Genomic DNA, 22,743 nt, shown 5'->3' on the forward strand with positions numbered 1-22,743 from the left:
GAGCACGGGGGGTGGGGCTGGTTTGGGGGAGGGGGGGGGTCACGACGACAACCAAAATATCGTCACAGATGTCGTGTAGTGAAGCCATGGTCGATCCGCTGCTGGATGAAGAGCTCTCCAACCCGCCGTAGTGTAGTGCATTACATTGAACTATATATATCATGTGACGTGATGACACGTTATGTTAGTGCTCACTCATCTATTATTTAATCTTCAAGATGGATGGAGAACTCGTAATAACGCATTAAATGCGATCGGTGTTTTGTTTCCACAAACCAATATCACGTATCATTATGATTGATCATCATTATCATGAAAGCCATCTTGAACGTCGTTATCGCCACAGACAACTCCATCATGATAACATCATTATGGTCATAAACGTTATGAACATCATTGTGAACATCATGGTCATTATACCCATTGTTAACATCGTTATTATGATCATCATCATTATCGCCACCAGGGGTAATAAAGCGTTGCGATAATGATTTTTCTATAATGCATAATCATCAAATCCCAGTTTATTTTCAAATAATCGATAGTTCCATCATGCGTAATTCATCATTCCAATAACTTTTCTCTTTTATCATCTCTTCACATCACCAATTCCATAATGCGTAATTTACATCATCATTACGACAACTTTTTTGTATCTTATCATCTCTTCACAAAATAATAATTTCCTCAATGCACGACAGATATCATCATCGTCATATCCAGATTGCAGAATTCACATCATCATCATGATCTTATCCGTAATGTGCAATACACATCACCAATTCAGTAATGCACAATTCACATCATCATCACCATCGTCATCATCCGAGTAACTTTCTATATCCCAATCCCATTTGACATCATCATCATCACGATTCACTAATTCCAAATTCATAGGTAATCCTCACGACCCCCTCTCGCCGTATCACCATCACCACCACGGTCATTATCATCCTCTTCTTCACTCTCTACCCATCTCACCTCCTTTTACCCCCAACCTCTTTCCTCCCCCCCCCCCCCCCAAAACGAAACCCCCCTCTAAGAGAGAGAGAGAGGGGGGGCGCGTGTGTGTGCGTGTGTCGGGGTTGGGGTCGAGCCTACTCCGGCAGAATTAGCATTCGGCCGGCGCGCTGAGAGGCATAGCCCCTCCGACATCATCTCTCGCATAGCACGCGTCTCCGCCTCCTCCTCGACCAGCTCGCTCCATCGCTCTCTCCCCTGCTGCTGCTGCCGCCGCTGCTGCTGCTGCTGCACATGTCCAATGCTTTCTCTCATTTCCACCCTCATCCCTGGCGATCGCAGCAGCAGCAGTATAATGGACGTGGTTTCAGTGAAGAAGCAGCAGCGGCAACAACAACAGCAGCAGCAGTAGGTGAGGGTGGCGTTTAGGCTGAACGGTTGTTGTTATTTTTATATTCTTTTGTAACCACGTCTATGATCGAAGAATGTGCGTGTGAATACACCCGAGCGAAACGTAGGCTCTGTGTGTGTGTGTCCGTGTATCTATTCTATTATATATATGAGCCGTGCGCGTGGCGCGTGCAGTGAGAAGGAAACGTGGTGTCCCGTGTACATTTCAACAAATGGTTTTTGCGCCGAGGATTGCATCTTTCGGAAGACGTGACGGGCTGGACGGGAGAGATTTGTTTCAACAATAACGTGAAGAGCAAGCTGCGCGGTGGTGGCAGCAGTAGTAGTCGCAGTAACGGCGATATTAAATGACTATTAAACGGGGCAGCCACGTAAAGTCATCAAGGCCCGGATTACATCTGATAAAGAAGCTGCACTGAACGCTCCTGCTCCTGCTGCTGCGTCCGCTACTGCACGAGCGACTCGTCCAGCCTGGGGCCGTCCCGACCAAGTCGCCTGCAGTCGACCCTCGCTCCTCGCTGCCTCTCATGCAACAGCCGCAACATCATCATCGTCGGCATCATCAGCAGCAGCAGCGACAACAGAAGCAGCAGCATCATCATCAGCAGCAGGATCATCATCAGCAGCAGCAAGAGAAGGAGGCGGTCATGCAGAAGGTGCGATTTGGGTGTCGTCGCTGATGCTGCGGCGAGCGTTGGGGTGATGCGGACGTGTCCCTTAAAGGAGCCCTGTTCTTTTGGACATCTCTACCACCACCAACACCACCCTTTGCCACAACCGTCACAACCACAGCAACCACAGCCACCACCTGCTCAAGGTTGCCACGCTCGACCAAGCTGTTGCAGAGAGACCCGTCAGTGACGGTCGCTTCTCAAGCCGCACCTCCGTCGCCGTCTCCTGCATCTGCACCTCCACCTCCATCTCCTCCTCATAGATGCGTCTGCATGACGTCTGCACTGCATGGCTGCCGACCACAGCGGCCCCGACCCTCTGTCCGCAAGCCTCCGTCCCAAGGCCACGGTGCCGTTGACATGACCAAGGGCGACGTGGAAGAATGCCAGATGGTAGGGTTCATGAATACCTCACGACTGTCATCAAATCATCTGTGGGCACCATGGTGGCAAGGGGATGTTAACTACCTCGCCTGGTGTACAGGAGGTCGTGGGTTCGATCCTGACCCTGACGCCTGCTGTATATTTGGGGTGGGCGGTGTCTGTCTCTCTCTCTCATCATCACGGTGGCTAGGAGATGTTAACTACCTCGCCTGGTGTACAGGAGGTCGTGGGTTCGATCCCGATCCTAATGCCCGCTGTATATTTTGAGTTTGCGGTGTCTCTCTCTCATCATCATCACGGTGACTAGGAGATGTTAACTACCTCGCCTGGTATACAGGAGGTCGTGGGTTCGATCCCGATCCTAACGCCCGCTGTATATTTTGAGTTTGCGGTGTCTCTCTCTCATCATCATCACGGTGGCTAGGAGATATTAACTACCTCGCCTGGTATGCAGGAGGTCGTGGGTTTAATCCCGACCCTAACGCCTGCTGCTGTATATTTGGAGTTTGCGTGTCTCTCTCTTGCTTCCCATGGTCGCGTGGATTTTTCTACGGGTTTAGATTATTTGTCTGCGATAAATGTCCACTTGATAAGCCTCATCGTTGAGCTATCATTTGTGATAGGCTGGTCGTTTCTGTAAAAGATATATAGTATAGCTCGGTGGGCCTTACTTGGTAAAAATAACATTTAAAAAATACTCTATGAGATCTCTTTTACCAGTGGCAAAATATAATAGTAGGTTTTTACCCTTTTAACTGGTACAAAACTGACACCTTTATTCAAGGCATCATGTTTGCAATGACCACAACACAAGTAGTCAAAAAAGCAAACAAAAATAAGCAACTCTGATAAGGATGATAATATGCACAGTGCATATTATCATCCTTATCAGAGTTGCTTATTTTTTTTTGCTTTTTTGACTACTTGTGTTGTGGTCATTGCAAACATGATGCCTTGAATAAAGGTGTCAGTTTTGTACCAGTTAAAAGGGTAAAAACCTACTATTATTTAAAAAATAGTTAATAGGAGTTGATCGGAAGCTAAAGCCAGGGGGTTGATGGGCGACCACCATGCATAACAGGTGTTCTAGGCTTCGTGTGGCTAAGGGTAGTGGGAGCAATGGAGCAACGTCGTCATGCCTCCGCTTCGGGTTTGCTACCCGCGTTCGCCATCCCGCCGTGACCGGCGTGGTGAAGTATGGTCAAATAACCCCCCACAACCCGGATATGGCGTGCAGAGGCCCTCCCTTACCCAGCTGTGCTTTGCCAATAACGACTCCCCCTATTAGTACGATCTAACAATACCGTAGTTATAATTACATGTGATAACAATTTACAGCCCTTTTCTCAATGCGATACAGGATTGAGGTCTCCACACGCCCTATAGGTCGTGCGGGTTTGTTTGGACATACTTCACCACGCTGGTATGTGTGGGTTTGCAAATGCAGTTCGCGGCTAACTGCTGCACCACCGCTCCGCACCAGGGGATCGTTTATAACCATTTACAGCGGGATTAACCGATGGGAAGACTTTCGGGGAATAACAGGTGTTATAGGCTGCGAGGTGACCAGGGTAGAGAAGTTATTAAATCCATCGGTGCAGAACTCTGAGCGCGAACACCCTCGTATCCGCGGTGCGTTTTCTCCGGTTAACAGTGGGCATTTTTACGGCACGAATTCAAACTCTCAATATTGTTTGGCATTGGCCAAACATCCCCCATGCAGGACGCTCCTGAAATAGAGTCTTGAGGCTCATTGACCCCCAAATAATAAATCGTTAGGCGAGGAGGCGTGGTGGGCACACGCTTGCGATCCAGCGCTGTGGCGGCGAGAGTTGGTGGACTGCGTCGAGATTTGTGAAATGCTCACAACCCCGGCTGGGGCTGCATGCGAGGTGGCCATGAGATGGCAGTAGAGCAAGTGGGTTCGTGAAGAACGTCTTTGCGGTGACGTTTGTGGGTTATTCCCATCCCTGCACGTGGTGGATTCCCTCCAGGTTACTCACGTTTCCTTCGCTTTGGAATTTGGACAAACATCGCAAATTTCGCAGGGCCCTCCTGAAAAAGTCTGGCGAGTCGGTGAGGTCCCCCCGGGTAAGTAAGGGAATCCATCATCAGGTCACTCCGTGGTAAAGCGAGCGAGCGGCTCGCAAGTTGAAGGTTGCAAGTTCAATAAAACCCAGTTTGGGAGGTCAACTCAGCCTATCATCCGTCCGGAGATCGATATAAAAGAGCGAGTACCACTTTGTGTGGAAATGGTTGTTTTATGGATAGACTCGCCCCCCACCATAGTAATGTGGAATTTCAACCACCGCCTCTGCGGAGCTGTAAACGGGAGTTGAACAACGGGATATCAATGCTCATTTGAGCAAGAAAATCAATGTGAATGTTAATTTACAAAAAAAAAGTTTCACAACAACAATATTATTTGGTTCTTTCGGTAAAGTCACGTAGATAGAAAAAGAATAATATAAAATAAAGTGAATAACAAATTAAATACAAATAATAAAAAAAAACACAAATGTAGACTGTAGCCTGGTTCTTAATCGGAGTGTACTGGCAATCTATAATGTAAACTGTAGCCTGGCTATTAAGATTGGTGAGTGTACTGGCAGTCTATAATGTAGAGTGTAGCCTGGTTCTTAACCTCGGTGAGCGTACTGACAGTCTATAATGTAGACTGTAGCCTGATGCTGTTATTCACTTTTCATTTTTCTATCTACGTGACTTTACCGAAAGAACCAAAGAATATTAATCCCTGCAGTCACGAAAGTTTTAAGTCAAAACAACAACAACAACATTAAAACAACGATGGCACGTATCCAGCCAAGTGATGTGGCCGCGTCCTGGAGGCGTATGGGGGGGGGGGGTTGCCGTGCCGCAGGTAAACCCCGCACCTGTAATCCCCGCACCTGTAAACCCCGCACCTGTAAACCCCGCACCTGTAAACGTGACCGCGCTCGCTCGCCGCCACGCTCACGGACAAGAGCGGCGAGCACATCGCGTGCGTGCGTGCGTGCGTTGGAGACGATGGTGGTGATGGTGGTGGTGATGATGATTGACCCGAGCGAGGCGCAACATCGGAATTTGACACTAATCGGAGGTGGACTGCAGCTGTGCTCAGTTACGACACGAGTCATTGTCCCCCTGCATAGACACAGCGATTCGTCCTGCCCGTCGCTCAATCTCCGGCATTATATTACAAGTAATATTTTACTGGTAGGAACCTCCTGGTTACACCAGCCCACATGGGATTATTGTGTCCGTCCGTCCGTCGTGCATCCAAAAATGGGAGGGGTGGGGCTGGGTGGAGAGGGGAGGATGGGGAGGGGCTGGGTGGGGAGGGTGGGGATGGGCTGGGTGGGGAGGGTGGGGAGTGTGGGGCTGGGTGGGGGGTGGGAGGGGTGGGGCTGGGTGGGGAGGGGCTGGTCACCCCGTGGTGCCCTTATAAAACTCAACGTTTAACCTACTGACGCCGGCTTGTGCCCTGGCCATTAACCGAGCAACCCAACGTTCCTACCAGCTCCCTCCGCAGGACAATGTGTTATATACGGAGGGGGGAGGGAAAAGTGGCGCAGTGGTTCGCGCGCCTGGGTTTGATGCCTGGCCACGGGATAACGTGACTGGGGTACCCCTTTCACTAACTCGTACTGACCAGCGTGGTGAAGTATAGTCGAACTAACGACCCCCCACAACCGACACGTCATGGGGAGGTATTCGTTCAGCAGTGGATTTACAAAGGAAATGTCTATATTATCGCTGTTTTATATAGCATATCGTATTAAATAATAAATCGCACGATTTTTTGCATGCAAAGTAAATACTGCATTGGTTTTTTTGCGTTTGGTTCCGATGTTTGCGGTCACTTTGTAACATGTTGTTTGCATGTTGTTTGCATGTTAGCCCCTCAGAAAACATCAATCCTCTCTATGGTATGATAAGGCGCGGTGACAACTATGCTAAAAATTCTCGACTCACAATCAGAAAGGCCAATCATCTACTTGCCCGGGAGGAGGTAACATCGAGGAGACCGACCACCCCAACAGAGGTTGTCCTATGGAGAGAAAGTATTATGCAATGGGAATGTGGAATTTCCATGACCGGATCAGGGATACTCGTGGAGATGAGCGGCCACCCCATTGATTATGGAACACATTTTTTTTTCACTTTGTACCGAATACTAACATACGAGAATTATAGAGTAGCTTCTGATGCTGTTATAGAAGGGCTAGAGAACTGAGTGCCTGGTTTAAATTCTGAGATGTTCTCGAAGAGATAGACAGCTGAGTGCCCGATTTAAATTCTGAGATGTTCTAGAAGAGATATGCAGCTGAGTGTCCGATTTAAATTCTGAGATATTCTCGAAGAAATAGACAGCTTAGTGGCCGGTTTAAATTCCGGGATGTTCTTAGAAGAGCTGAAATTTGGCGAAAATATAATTGCATCTACTATATTTACAAAATGCGAAAACCAACATAACAACGTTGCTTTCAAAACACTGCAGCCCAGAGAGAGAGAGACAGAAATTTACGTCACTCATAGGACAGGACGAGCCTCGTGTTCTCGAGCGTGATCAGTGTCATGCTGCATTATCAATGAAGCGAGTAATTAGCCTCCCGCGGAGTGCGACTCTAAAGACAGCAGAAAGTGGACGCCGCCTGCTCCTGGTTATGGGTACAGCCGTGTGCTGATGTACAGAAATAATGTATATAGATGTACTTAGAGATGTGTGACTGAGTGGGAGTTCCATTGACCATGGATGTGAGGGGAGGCTGGACATTCATTCTTTAAGGAAGTTATGACATTTCATTTTCAGTAATGTTTTAGTAATCCTACGCGATCACAGTCAATCGATGGCAACGTGAGTCCAATCGCCGATTAAAAGTCGGACTGGTAAGGGATAACAGTTTTCAAACATACGCGGGATGCGATGATACTTGATTCACCACGATCTTGGAATTAAGAACAATTACCAAATGTTGTCTTTACTTCTGAAAGGTGCAAGTAGCATGGAGAGTCCGGATGCATCTGTTATTGCTTTCTGAACCTGACTACCTGAGTGTGGTTCCTGGCCATAGCAAGCGATGTCTGAACCAGTCTCGCCCCCCCCCCCCCCATTTTACAACTGTACTGACCAGTACGGTGAAACAATTAGTAGACGATCCTGCAGTGGACTCACGAAGGGCCATAAAAGTAATTAAAGTATGCGTGTACGTGTGTGGAGATGAGAGCGAACACATGTGTGTGTGAGTGTGTGCCATCTATATTGGTCGCTTTACCTGGGTTCAGCCTTTACATGGAGCAAGCCATGGTCTGTATGCATTTTCTGCAATATTTTGCTGTCTTTTCTTGGATTTTCTGTTTGCACATAGTCACTTTAAGATGTTTTCTTGTTCATGTTTTTGTTTGTTGCGGTTGCACCCGATTCAAGAGCCGAATGGCTCACAGGGCTATACCTAATGAATGAAACTTGAAACGGTCAGCTGGGATTGAGTTTCTAATGCTCATGCATATGACCCAGAGGTCCTGTAGGTGCCGTGTAATTGGGGCTTGAACACATCCCCCTTTTTGGCGATCGATCCAATACCACGTATCAAAAAAGACATTCGTGTTTTCATTCCTAACATCTACTGCTTTGAACATGGATACTATTATTATTTTTATTCCAAATGTAAATCCGACTTATGATAGACAACATTGAACGCCGTGACATTTCAACATGAGGTCAAACCAGTGCAGTCGTGTCTCCCGCGATAAACCCAGCCCACCTGAGATTTATTCAAGGCCATGGTGGCTAAAATGAGTGGCGAGTAGAAACTAAACCTCACCTGGGCCAAGTCTTCGCCAAGCCGCATTGATCTCTATGGTGAAATATGGTCAAACAATCTCGTGTGACAAACACGCGTGTGAAGAGGCCTTCATCCAGCAGTAGAGTTACAAACACCTGAAATATAACTGTCTTTTTAAACAGCAAAATTGCAATTTTTCCATCGGCAGCTCAGAGCCTTACTCCGTTTTGAGAAGGGACAAACTGTGAAAAATGTGGGGGCTTTAGTATTTACATGTACAACGAGTACTGTTGCTTATGCGATTATCGATCTACTTCATGATACATACATTGTACTCATATGATGCCTCGATTATACATTTTGACTCACGCAGCAAAACTAAAATTAGATATATATACTCGATACAGACTAAAATTATGGTACAACAACAACAAGATGTGTATAAGTGTGATGACATCGAATTAGATTATTTAACTCAATGCAAGCGAGTGCCCCTGAGATTGCGATCATCCTCGTGCAATTTTCGGGGTTGAGAGTGGTGGGGGAGTGAACTGTGACCCTGCTAATGTATCGCGTGGGGCTGTGCGCAAGGTTTTCGCTTCCGTCCGATTAACTATGTATGGGCCGATAGAGGTGCAAGGTGCTTGTTTTGGTGCACTCACTGCCGAGGACGTTTGCATTCGCCATCCATTAGAGCGAGGGGTCGGCAACCTTTCCAAGAAGAAGAGTGACATTTGGTGAGTTTTCGTTTTTTGTCTTTGATCAAAACAGTTAACGAGCCGCATCACGCGCAGAACTACACAAACAGCAGCCGGTAAACAGCAGACGATAACACACATTCTGACTTCAATAAACAAAATAGGTGATGAAATAAACTGCGTATATTTCGACCCCCCCCTCCCGGTTATTATTTAACAATGCAGTTTGACTGTAGATTTTGTTGTCACCAAGATATTCCATAGTGTCCCCCCATTCCCCGAGATAAGCAATTATCTCTACGTTAAATTTGGTGCAAGAGTTAAGTGTTTTTCTTTTTAAAATGTCTGCCCCCAAGGGGACAGCCAAATATTCTCGTGGGGGCAGCCAAAGAGTCTCAAGGGGGCAGCCAAAGAGTCACGAGGGGGCAGCCAAAGAGTCGCCAGGGGGCAGCCAAAGAGCCTCAAGGGGGCAGCCAAAGAGTCACGAGGGGGCAGCCAAAGAGTCACAAGGGGGCAGTCAAAGAGCCTCAAGGGGGCAGCCACAGAGCGACAAGGGGGCAGCCAAAGAGCCACAAGGGGGCAGTCAAAGAGTCACAAGGGGGCAGCCAAAGAGCCTCAAGGGGGCAGCCAAAGAGTCACAAGGGGGCAGCCAAAGAGCCACAAGGTGGCAGCCAAAGAGTCACAAGGGGCAGCCAAAGAGCCTCAAGGGGGCAGCCAAAGAGTCACAAGGGGGCAGCCAAAGAGCCTCAAGGGGGCAGCCAAAGAGTCACAAGGGGGCAGCCAAAGAGCCACAAGGTGGCAGCCAAAGAGTCACAAGGGGCAGCCAAAGAGCCTCAAGGGGGCAGCCAAAGAGTCACAAGGGGGCAGTCAAAGAGTCACAAGGGGACAGCCAAAGAGTCTCAAGGGGGCAGCCAAAGAGTCACAAGGAGGCACCCAAAGAGTCACAAGGGGGCAGCCAAAGAGCCACAAAGTGGCAGCCAAAGAGTCACAAGGGGCAGCCAAAGAGCCACAAGGTGGCAGCCAAAGAGTCACAAGGGGGCAGTCAAAGAGTCAAAAGGGGGCAGCCAAAGAGCCTCAAGGGGGCAGCCAAAGAGTCACAAGGGGGCAGCCAAAGAGTCTCAAGAGGGCAGCCAAAGAGTCACAAGGGGGCAGCCAAAGAGCCTCAAGGGGGCAGCCAAAGAGTCACAAGGGGGCAGCCAAAGAGCCTCAAGGGGGCAGCCAAAGAGTCACAAGGGGGCAGCCAAATAGTCAGAAAGGGGCAGCCAAAGAGTCACAAGGGGGCAGCCAAAGAGTCTCAAGGGGGCAGCCAAAGAGTCACAAGGGGGCAGCCAAAGAGTCACAAGGGGGCAGCCAAAGAGTCTCAAGGGGGCAGCCAAAGAGTCACAAGGGGGCAGCCAAAGAGTCACAAGGGGGCAGCCAAAGAGTCACAAGGGGGCAGCCAAAGAGCCACAAGGGGGCAGCCAAAGAGTCTCAAGGGGGCAGCCAAAGAGTCTCAAGGGGGCAGTCAAAGAGTCACAAAGGGGCAGCCAAAAAGTCACAAGGGGGCAGCCAAAGAGCCACAAGGGGGCAGCCAAAGAGTCACAAGGGGGCAGCCAAAGAGTCTCAAGGGGGCAGCCAACGAGTCACAAGGGGGCAGCCAAAGAGTCACAAGAGGGCAACCAAAGAGCCACAAGGGGGCAGCCAAAGAGTCACAAGGGGGCAGTCAAAGAATCACAAGGGGGCAGCCAAAGAGCCACAAGGGGTCGGGAGGCCTACGCGGTGTGAGTTGCCCCGGGCCCCGCACCCATCCGACCCCCGCCTATGTGCGGCCCTGCCTTTACATAGTAAGCCACCTTAACGGAGGAGTGGCAGAACTACACGAACTCTCTCTCTCGTGAAGCCATCTCGTCGCTCGCAGACCTCGACATTGGCATATGGCTCTTAAACGCACAGTTTACAGGCGTGCGAAAGGATAGCGGCGTAGAATCGGAGCCGGGAGAAAAGAGGCGCAGGAGGGAATTCCAGAGTGCTAGGGCAGAAGAGAAAAGAGAAGTGATGTGAGCGAGAGAGTGAGTGGGTGAGTGTGTCGTTGTTCTGACCTGCAGTGTGGTGAGTGAGTGAGTGTGTTGTTGTGACCGGCAGTGTGGTGAGTGAGTGGGTGAGTGTGTTGTTGTGTCCTGCAGTGTGGTGTGTGAGTGGGTGAGTGTGTTGTAGTGACCTGCATGGTGGTGAGTGAGTGGTTGAGTGTGTTGTTGTGTCCTGCAATGTGGTGAGTGAGTGGGTGTGTTGTTGTGACCTGCATGGTGGTGAGTGAGTGGGTGAGTGTGTTGTTGTGTCCTGCAATGTGGTGAGTGAGTGGGTGGGTGTGTTGTTCTGACCTGCAGTGTGGTGAGTGGGTGGATGAGTGTGTTGTGATCTGCAGTGTGGTGAGTGAGCGAATGAGTGTTATTGTGACCTGCATGGTGGTGAGTGGGTGAGTGTTTTGTTGTGAGCTGCAGTGTAGTGAGTGAGTGGGTAAGTGAGTGTTGTTGTGACCTACAGTGTGGTGAGTGAGTGGGTGAGTGAATGGGTGAGTGTGTTATTGTAACCTGCAGTGCGGTGAGTGAGTGGGTGAGTGTGTTGTTGTGATCTGCAGTGTGGTGAGTGAGTGGGTGAGTGTGTTGTTGTGACCTGCAGTGTGGTGAGTGAGTGGGTGAGTGTGTTGTTGTGATCTGCAGTGTGCTGAGTGGGTGGGTGAGTGTGTTGTTGTGACCTGCAGTGTGGTGAGTGAGTGGGTGAGTGAGTGGATGAGTGTGTTATTGTGACCGGCAGTGTGGTGAGTGAGTCTGCTAGACCGAGTCCTCAATGTTCTGTAAAGGAAAAACAAATTCCCCTTATTAATCAAGGTTTATTCATAAAGGTTGCCTCATAAATATTACACGTGCCGTGCGCTATTCATGTTCTGGGAGAACGTGAGTGGATTTTAATAAAATAATATGTCGCTTTGCTTTGTTACACCATGGGTAGGCAATTAGTGATACTCATACCGACGTAGTTAACAGTGAGCGGTCAGCTTTCCTGCACCCGGTTAGTTACCCGAGTTTCATTCTCTGCTACGACTAAGATCAGTCATGATTGATAACTGAAAAGGTCCTGGGGTCCCCCTCGTCGCCAACTTGCATGGCCCAGAGACCTCGATGGCCAACATGGTGGGGGGAGGCTTCACATCCAGCAGTGGATTGCTTGCCGTACGTCCGTATGATCATTATTAATAATAATCATACGTCGTTCTGTTATGAGACGTGTGTGGTGGCGCACGTCCTGTGATCCAGCGCGTTGGAGAAAAGGGTTGAGGATCACACATAGATTTGTGAAACTCCCAAATCCGCTGGGCGATGAGTTGCTGAAAGAATGGCAGTACAAAAAATGGATTCCTGAATCCATCTGTACAAACCTTAAAAGTGTTTTCAGGTTGTGTGTATGATGGGTTATCGCTATCGCAAATGATAGGTCAACAAAGTGGATTATCACGTGGAAATGTTTAGCAGCGAAATACTCTAAACGCACGTTGATTCTAAATTTGGAGGGAAACATCGGAGGGCCCGGAAAATAATCCACGCCACCACAGGGAGAACGTGCAAACTCCAAATATACAGCAATCGAACCCACGACCTCCTGCATACCAGGCGAGGTAGTTTATATCTCGCCATGGTGGCTGACCATGCAGGTTTAACACTGGACTGAAAAAAACACTTTGTGCAAGCTTATGTTCCAGCAGAGCACATGGCGTGTCCAGAATTAATCGACTGCTATTGCACCTTTTGTATGCCAATAAACAAAACACAACACGTGGAATTCTGTCTCCATCCCTAGCCTCTGGGCCACTGTTCTTCGCCTACCAATGTTCTGCTTCTTACATTGAAATCCATGTTGGCCTAAACGTCATAATGCAGAAATCTCCTGACAAATCATCTTCGGACTTTGCTGAATAAATAGGTCACGCGTATTAAGACGATTGTGGAACGTTGCTCATATCAATTGGTGGTCCTGAGCCAGCAGTGGAAAGTCCACATTCTTATGACAGAGACTAGACATGACATGACAATCACGATTTGTTCTCCACAAAGTGGGGCTCCTTAGCAATTATCGACGCTGAGCAATGATGGTGTTAACAGGTATATGCATTGTTAGTAAGGACAACTTTTAATTGGACGCAAGCTTATCTTTAATTACATTAATACTTTGTTTTGCCCGTAGGTTTCCGCAGCCAATGTTATGATTACAGATAGTAGATGTTTGGGGTTAGGCGACATCACCGTCTGACAAAATATGTGTAATCAGAAACCCTCCATCACCGGGCACAGCCAAAACAAATCGGTTCAGGCACGCCAATTACGATCATTGGAACCGACCGGTAAAAGTTGTCACGGTTTGTATCCCTTTTCAACTCGGACACTTTTGCACCACCTCTTTGTTCACAGCTTTGCCGTTTTATATTTAACTTGGCTCGTGTCACGGACATCACGTCTTCGAGAAGCCGGTACCTATTTTAAACTTGGTTGGTTACATCTCCACACCGGACGTCTTTTGTTCGGATATCGCGAGAGATCGATCTACCCTCAATTTGCCCGTCTTAAAAAAAATAGACCCTTTCGATCTGAGGCGTGCCAGTAAATATGTCAAATTGCAAAAAGTAAATGTCAAATTATGGAGATTATTCTTTCAACCGTGATGCCCGCCCGCACTTTGAAAAAAATATCGCATCGGCCTTACAAGCCATTCCCTCACTGGCTACTGAATCCACTAGAAACAGACAATACGAACGCACATGTTTTAAAATATACATTTAATTTGCTCATAAATCTTCCCGGATTTTAAACCGCTGCCTCTTTCATATTTAAAGGCTAATTCATCATTACCATATTTTATTTGTGAAAGTATGTTAAGTTTTTCTTTGTCCACTCATGCTTACAATACTGCAAGCCTCCCATTATCGTTATTCGGATGGCGTTTGCGTGGGTTGGCATGGCCCTTGGTGCAAGCAGTCAAATGCCCCCTCCCCCTTGCCCCCCCCTCCCTCCACATTCCGTGGTGCCCCAGTGCAGTTGCACCGCCTGCACACTCGTCAGCAACGCCGCCGTGCCCACCGGCGCACGTGCGTCTGGCCGCTGCATCGAAGAGTTCATCCAAACCGCTCTGACCCCAGTGGCTGATGGCCCTTGGGGAGCGTTAATAAGGGGACATTCTGGCTATGAACGCCAGGGAATTGGCAAGGGGATGTTTTTGGTTCTTGTTGTTGTTGTTGGCGGTGTTGTTGCCGCTGCTGTTAATGGTGCCGTTTGTTATTGGGGCGACCCGAGTTCGATTCCCGTTCACGGGAATCTGAACCGGTCCTGTGACTCCCCTAGGTCGACTCAGCCTCAAATGGGTATCCGGTGCAGCGTGTAAACATCGCCACTGGGGATACAAAGACGGACGGGCGTGGTGCTGGCCACACACCCTCTCGTGTGCCGTGCAGGCCTTCAGAGGTGCTCGCTAACAGCACTTGCCCCAACAGTCTGTTAAGGCTACACGGGGGATCTTTGTCTTTGTTATTGTGGGGAGTGCGTTCACGGGACTCCCCAAAGCCGCGAAAATCGGCGCTCCCACCCCCAAGGGCAGATCTCGGCTGAGGTTTTTGGTAAAATGGGAAAAAAGTTGCCCCCTATTTTACGTTTAACGTGTTTTTTAAGCGTATTTCTTTGTTTGCTAAACAGAGGCATAATTACTTGGGTTGTTCGTGCGTCTGCCCAACGAATACATTCTCAGAAATGTTGACAAATTAATTCTAATTCCCTCTGTACGCACACGGGAATTGAAATGATGACATCTCCGTTATTTTATTTGTATTGTTTTAGTGCTCATATTTTTTTTTTCCTCGAATTCGGCACTTAACCTGCCACACCTTTGGCGAGCCCTAGTTCGCCTTCATGGACGGGTGGCCGCTCGTTCGTGTCTGTGGGGGTTTTTTCCGTAAAATATAAATAACAAATATAAATAAGGGAGACGAGACGTCTCCATCACGCGCGCGTCTCTCCACGTGTTTATTGCACGATCCGTCAGCCGCCATTGGCTACTTGGGAGCGCTTAATTTCAGCAGCATTGATTCAAGACGAGAGGAAACGTGTCTCGTCAGCTTTGCGAAGAGCAGCTGTGTTTGGTTGTGGTACTGGAGCGCTGCACGAGTGTGTCATGATGTAACACGACTGGGTGTTTGTATAAGTCCCCACGGGCACGCACGTATTAAGAATAAAACATTTATACAGCAATACAATTGATAAGCGAACCACGTCTTCCTCATACATATATAACGACTCCGATAACAAAGTAATAAGAGGAGCCTGTTTTGTTTAAAGACTTCCACAATCAGGGACCTACTAAAGACTTCCTCCGTCCGTCCCCACTCCGCGTGTTCTTCCCTTTTCATCCCTCGGCCCCCCTCTCGAACCTTCTTGTCCTTGTTTGTACCTTTAGCCAATCCCTGTCCGTTCCCTTTAACGGATCCTGTTTTCTCGTTCAAACACCTTATTATTCTTGGTTCTTTCGGTAAAGTCACGTAGAAGGGAAATAAAATAATACTACAAATTAAACAATAAAAGTGTCTATTACAATATATTGTTTTTTCATTTTTTATAGTTATTTTTTCCCTTCTACGTGACTTCACCGAAAAAAAACAATAATATGAATCCCTGCAGTCACGAAAGCTTTAAATCGAAATTTAACCACCTTATTCTCCAATCCCTTTAAAAGTCTGCCTCCCGACCAATCACCGTGGAGGCCCCTTTCTTCCAATCGGAGACTTTCGTTTATTTTTAAATTGCCGTTTGGCTGCATATGGCTTGTGGTAATTTTTCGGTCATTACACGTACAAACATTTTTTAGATGGTCCTTGCCTATGACATCTGGCGGTTTATCACTATTGTCACAAGCAAGCATGATGAAGCACTGTGAGTCGAACCCGACCCAGAGTGTTGTTGGTACCGGGTCAAAGCTGCTGGGATTGTGAACTCCCCGAATGAACGTGGAGCCGAAGGGGCTGTGTAAAATATTATTTTGTTATGTGGAGACACAGATAAAATATTCGTATGACGGAGACAGTCTGCTCATTGTTTTGTTATATTCACAACGACCCTAATGGTAATTGTGAATGATATATTGTAATAGAGACACTTTGGATTTTTTTTTATATTGATGGATCTGTTTGGTTTGTTAACATATATTCTCAGAATGTTCTGCCAATTCCTTGTTGGACATCACTACAAGTTTATCACTGGTAGGAACCTCCTGGTTACACGAGCCCACAGGGGATTATTGTGTCGGTTGTGCAGGGAGGGGCTGGGTGGGGAGGGGCTGGGTAGGGGGTGGGAGGGGTGGGGCTGGGTGGGGAGAGGTTGGTCACCCCGTGGTGCCCTTATAAAACTCAACGTTTAACCTACTCACGCCGGTTTGTGCCCGCCCTCACAGTCGGGCATATTTGCGGAATACACCACGCCGCCGTTGACCCTGACCATTGACGGAGCAACCCAACGTTCCTACCAGCTCCCTCCGCAGGAATGTGTTTATAAGGAAACGGGAGTGCATGGATAACACATAATACTGTGTTCCCCACACTTATCCACGATACTGCTCTGCCAACCCCGACCACTTTCACTCTTTGCCCTTATCGTAAGTCCAGCATGAGGCCAGAACATTTAAGACTAGAAGCAAAATCCCACAACTTCACAGTCGCTTCGGGGAGACAATGGATTGGCCAGTAGCGTAGTAGTGACTATCAGCTTGGGGGGTGCGGCGATTGGTCAGGTGGGGCCCCAATATTGAATGTCTCGCACGGTCGCACCCAGGCTATGAAATATCGGCGGCTCTTCCTGTCTAATCACACCATTACATACGTTTTTGTTTTTTTACACTGTTGTTGAAAATACATCTAATGGTGGTTGTCAAGGAGGCCCCAACTCGTAGATTTAGCCCCTGCCCCTACGCTCGTTACGATCCTGTCAATGTCAGATTCGTGAAGCCAGGATGTTTTTGGTAACGTTGTTTGGTTTCTTCTTCCTCCTCCTCCATGGCTCACTCCTGCCTCGCCTCCGCTGCACAGATGGTGGAGGAGTTCCACACCCACGTCGCCACGTTCCGCGAGCTCGTCATCTCCATCGGGGACGCGAGCAGCGACAGCCTCGCCGGACGCCTCCAACTGCGCCGCTCGCGGGGCCAGTGCTCGTCCATGGCAACCGACACGTGCACCAGCATGGCGGCCCTCAACAGGTAGCCGTGTTGGTGGTGCACCTTTATACATACCTGTCAACTCCTTATCAGTGCCTACCTTATTACGGACCAATTCAGACCTTATTGGTCACCCTGTGCCCTTATAAATTTCAACGTTCATCCTACAAAGTCCCATCGTAAAGGAGAAACACAAATAGACGAAACTTTTTTTTGCCCATTTCTAAACGGCTGTTTGCCGTATTGACCTGAAAACTCAATTTCCCTGTACAAGAATACGGGTAAACCGTGTGGGTTGACAGGTATGGCGTGTGTATGGTCACCCCTCACTGGCGTGGCCACCCTCAACAGCTGTCCGTGTTGCATTAGTACACCAGTATGGCTGAACTCAACAGTTAGCCCTGTTGCGTTTGCACACCAGTATGCTCAACCTCAACAGGTAGTCGTGGTGTGTTGCTGCACCTGTATGGTCACCCCACAATGACGTGTCCACCAGTGGCGGCTGGTGATATTTATTTTTGGGGGGGCGCATTTTTTTTATTTTATTGAGGGGGGCAAATAAATATAAAGCAGTACCAAAAACCATTTTGACTACTTGAATATAAATTTTGATGATCTTTATTTACATTTCAGACCAAAAGAAGTACCAAAAAGCATGTTTCCTACTTGAACATAAATGTTTCTCTTTTATATACATTTCAGACCAAAGTACCAAAAAGCATGTTTCCTACTTGAACATAAATGTTTCTCTTTTATATACATTTCAGACCAAAGTACCAAAAAGCATGTTTCCTACTTGAACATAAAAACGTTAGTTTCATGCTATTATCAATATGGCTGCGGCTACTTTCATGACGTTTGCATTTGTCAGAGAGATGTTTGAGGTCTCTTACCCCCGTCGTTGTCCACAAAACTTCAGTGCCGACACTTTGAAATAAAAGACAGGGAAAACAAAAAAGAGAATTGCTAACATCACATCCAGCCAGCCACCTGCGTTTCTCATAACAAGCGCGGGTGAAGCTTCGTGTGTAGCTTCGTCGTCTGTCACTGGCCTGCTGCTGGATTTGTAAATCGGGTTGGTCCGGTCCGAGATCCTTTATCTTTTTTATTTCTTCCAGCGAAAGCCTTGTGAAAGGGTTTTTTTGTAAATAAATTACAGAATTTGGATGAACTGCTGCCATTGTTTACACAAAAAATTTGATCAGCCTAGCAAGTGTCAAAGTGGTGTCGCCTGCGCACTCGCAGTAGTGGCCCAGAGCGTAAATTTGAATGACAGGTGACGAGAACCAATCAGATTGGATAAAATAACATGTATCCAATTCTGATTGGCTAGGGACGCAACGACTTGCGCCCCGAGGAGAATCTTTAAGAAACCAATTAGAGACCAGCTTCAGGTCACATGCTGTCCGAAAATTTAAAGTCTCACATAGACATCCATTTGTCCGGCGCCCCGCATGAAACACATTGAAAAACATAAAAAATAGTTGACCGATTAAAGACAGTTTTTATTAAATGCTGATGCTTTTCTTACTACCAGCCGGCACATCGTATGAAAAAAATATTTTATTTATGTATTTTTATATAAAATTTGTATATGTATATTTCTTGAATATTGATGGGGGCGGCGCCCCTGCGCCCTCTATTGACGAGCCGCCACTGGTGTCCACCCTCATCACCTATTTGTTTTGTGTTAGTAAAACAGTATGGCCGCCCCTCACCAGCATGGCCGCCCCTCACCAGCATGACCACCCTCAAGAGGTACCCACGTTGGTCAGGGGCCAAGCTCAACAATCAAAATCTATGACACCTCTGGGATTCAAATTCCTGTAAATCCCTTTTTGCCAGTGGTAATGCGCAATCACAACATTAATGCCGTGGGGAGTGGTGGTCCTATTGATAATGGTGATGGTTGTAAATGGTGGCGTAAGTGTAGTGGTAAGTGCGTTGAGGGTAGTCGTGTTGATAGTTATGGTGTTGGTGATGTTGGTGGGAGTGATTTAGTTGGTGGAAATAATGGCCATTTTGATAGTGGTAGTGTAGTTGTGGTGGTTGTTGGGGTATTTTAAGGGTGCACTCTGCACCGATGTGACATGCTAGATATGCTCCTAAGCGTGATCGCTAGGCCCGTGTGTTCAGTCAAACATTGAGCCAGCACTGCCGAAGTTTAACCAACCTGGGTCCATTGTTGTCTCCTGTTTGGCCGTTCCCCTTTGCCCCACCCCAGGCCCGAGGAAGGAGAGATCCAGTACGACATTTACAGGCTCTACATCCAGTTTCACGGCTGCCTGGAAATGTACATCTCAGAGATGCTCAAGTCCATCTGCCTCATGGAGTCCTTCCAGCTGCAAGGGAAAGGTACTTCATTAGACTGATCAGGCTGAAAACTATCATCAACCATGATCAATACACTCCTGGATAAACTATTACTATTTTCTATTTTACCAGGTAAGGCCCACCAAGCTGTATAGCTCTTTTTCAGTTGCGACCTGGCCACAAATGATAGCTCAACGAAGTGGCTTATGTGGAAATGTATTTTAGCCAAATACTCTAAAACGCATGTTGATTCTAAATGTAGATGTAAAAAAAACGGAGGACACCCGACCACGGGGAGAACATGTAAACCCGAAATATCCAGGTGCCAGGGGTCGTGATCGAAACTCCGACCTCCTGCATACCAGGCAAAGGTAGTTAACATTTCACCACCATCATGGGACCTCCTTTGCCAGTACCGAAATAAAATAATGTTTTCCCCCTTTGAAACCTTTTACAAGGAAGCATGTCTGCATTAACCACAATGCTTGTGGTCAGAATGCAAACAAAAAACAAACTCTGATAATATATGCATTGTCCTTGAAACCGATTGGTCCACACTAGAGACACCTTTCTTTTGAGCCTCGTCTCAGTGTTAGACCAGAGGATGCCAAAAGGCGTACAGCAAAAAGACAATGCACTATCAGAGTAATGAGAGCTCAGGGTGAGCAGCTACGTTTTGTGGCGATGGTGGTGGTTGGCGTGGGGAGGGGTAGTGCAGTGGTTAGCGCGCCGCGCTACGAAGCCGGCGACCTGAGTTTGATTCCTGCTCACAGCCAACACCGGTGACGAATATCTGAACCGGTCCTGGGCCTCCCCGTTCGATTCAGACTCAAATGAGTACCTGGTGCGGTGTCTAGTAAACATCGTCACTAGGGACACAAAAGGCGACCGGGCGTGGTGGTGGCCACCAACTCCCTAGTGCGCCATGCCGACCTTCATAGGGCACTACTCGCTAACAGCACTCACCCCAACAGCTTGTTGAGGCTACACGGGGGAATCTTTGTTTGGTGGTCGGCGTTGCAGGCCGGGAGGCTCGGGGCACGCCGGTGAGTGGCCAGCGCGGGGCCCAGGACGCGTCACACACGCCCATCCTCGATGAGAATGCCGCGTCGCAGACGCCCAACCTCGCCGAGATCGGCTGGACCACGCCGATGGAGATCCACAACACCCAGAGGTGTGGTTGCGGGCACAGCAGCAGCAGTTAGGAGCAGTAAAAAAATCAACTAGATGCACTTTGAGAACACGTCAATTGGAGAAGACTCCAGGGGTTATGCAAGTTGTTATGCATTTAACACAAGTCAGATGGACACTATGTTGGGCCCTGTGCAGATGGGCGTAAAAAGGAAACACACAGGGTGACACTGATATAGATGGAGACAGAGACACAAAGCCCTTATTCTAAGCAGACACAAATTGGAACGCTTTGAGAAAAAGTTATACATGGAAGTTTACAATGCATAAGCTCGCATGTAAAACGTGCATACATACAATGTTCCTCTTCAAAGTTAGACTGTTGGCCATGGGCTCTACCTGGTTTATCAACAAAGGATCTGTCTTTCTGAATTGCAAACAATTATCAAATCTTTTAAAAAATGTCTTGACGCTTGTTTGGCACAATTGTTTCTGCACATACTGTACATTGCACACACTAGAATACTTTCAATGTGACATTACAGTACTCAGTTTTGTGTCTAAAACTGAATGTATTTATTTTTACAGGGATCTGAGAGAGATGAAAGCTCTGCTCAGTAAACTCAGGGAGTCAATGCCACTTCCACTTAAAAACCAAGGTACTCAAAGATCTTACATTTTACCTTGTTTTGGCAAATATTGGCAAACTAAAACCTTTTTAATTTCCTCTCCCTTACATGAGGTTAAGGCAAGGCAGATCAATGGAATAAGATCAGTGCGGTATCGAGAATTTACATAATCCCATTTTCTGATATTCATAAGTGCGTTTAATTACTAAAGCAACGAACTTAAATCACTACCTACTTAGAGGAATGTGTAGACGGTCAGTGGTGGCTACGCACGTGGCAGCTGTAATCCAGCACTGTGGAGACGATGGTTGGTAGATCACAAATGTTTTGAAACTCCCTTTCCCGTGGGCGTCGAGGACCCATACCATGGCTCAGAACAGCAAATGTGGACTCCACCTGTTACATCTATTATAGAAGTGTTTCTCCTTTGCATGCGGTGGTTTTCTCTAGACGCTCCGGTTTCCTCCCACATCTCTAAGCACTTATTAATTGGCTGAAAAGAACTTAATATATGGAGGACTGCAGAGCGTTGGCAATTGTTAGCACCAGTTCACTGAGTGACTGCCTTTCCCACTTGTCTGCAACTCCTCGTGCCTCCGAGTTTTTCTCTCATCAAAAGTGCATGAATTCTACGTGGCAAAGTTACAAGTTTAAATTATATTGTTTAAATGAAACGTAAAAAAAGACATCGTATACTCTCTTCTGGGTTACGAATAGCTATTTCATGGGTTCCAAAATACAAGCAGCACTGGTGGTTTAGGAAGCATTAAGTTTTATTTTAACAGTAAAATGTAGCTACTCAGAAACGAGGTGTAATGCTGAGCCATGTACATTTTGATAAATAATTCCTCTGCAGAAGGAATCCACCATATAATAAATTAGCAACTGCTTTAGTAAAAACAAAACCACCAGATTGTAATTCATTACTCAATTACCTCTACAGGGTGATCATTAAGGATGAATCTGAATATTGCATTTTTGACAGGCTAAAAGTCAAGGTCACGAGAGTACAGCCATAATGTTTTACAAACGGTCAAATTATATTAAAGCACCATTACCATATTGTTATTGAATAACAGTTGTTTTCCTCCTCTGTTCTAGATGACAGTGCCCTACTCAGCCTAATACCATCTTACCCACCACTGAGGCGGAGGAAGAGAAAACTGCTAAGGCTGTGCTGTCTGCTCGCCAGTTAGGCTGGGCGGCACACGTCAGGCCTACGCTGTACAGGTCACAGGTCAAAAAAACGCTTTACAAATAATAAATACAAAACATATGTAAGCTATCATCATCAGGCAATGTATACAAAAACAATTCCAAATGACGAACATTGAACACGAATGGAATTACCGTATCGTTCAAGAGAATATGCATTTCACTCGCACACGCGTTTAGCCGAATACATCAAACCTTTGGCCGTTGACGAAAGTTGGGAGTGTAATTTGATCCCCCACCGACTAAATGATTAAGTTTCTATCAAAACAGTACCTGTGGATCCATCGGAAAGGAACTTGGAAATCTGGCGTTTTAAAATCGTGGAAAA

General features: G+C 47.3%; 1 protein-coding gene across 2 annotated transcripts; it reads left to right on the top strand.

Annotated features, from left to right (window-relative positions):
- The first annotated feature begins 1,142 nt into the window (after positions 1-1,142).
- On the top strand, positions 1,143-22,463 carry RGS7BP (regulator of G protein signaling 7 binding protein). Of its 2 annotated transcripts, XM_061553441.1 has the most exons (6): positions 1,143-2,435; positions 17,003-17,169; positions 19,352-19,482; positions 20,464-20,614; positions 21,160-21,230; positions 22,302-22,463. In XM_061553441.1, exons 1-6 carry the CDS (start codon positions 2,316-2,318, stop codon positions 22,394-22,396), a joined length of 735 nt encoding a protein of 244 aa, XP_061409425.1. In that variant the 5' UTR covers positions 1,143-2,315; the 3' UTR covers positions 22,397-22,463. The 2 variants fall into 2 exon arrangements, with proteins under 2 accessions (XP_061409425.1, XP_061409424.1); XM_061553440.1 differs by lacking the exon at positions 22,302-22,463 and having other exon boundaries at positions 21,160-21,370.
- Positions 22,464-22,743: the final 280 nt, after the last annotated feature.

Source organism: Lethenteron reissneri, chromosome 18, assembly GCF_015708825.2.
Source record: "Lethenteron reissneri isolate LAM-NWPU_2019-01 chromosome 18, ASM1570882v1, whole genome shotgun sequence".
Lineage (NCBI taxonomy): Eukaryota > Metazoa > Chordata > Hyperoartia > Petromyzontiformes > Petromyzontidae > Lethenteron > Lethenteron reissneri.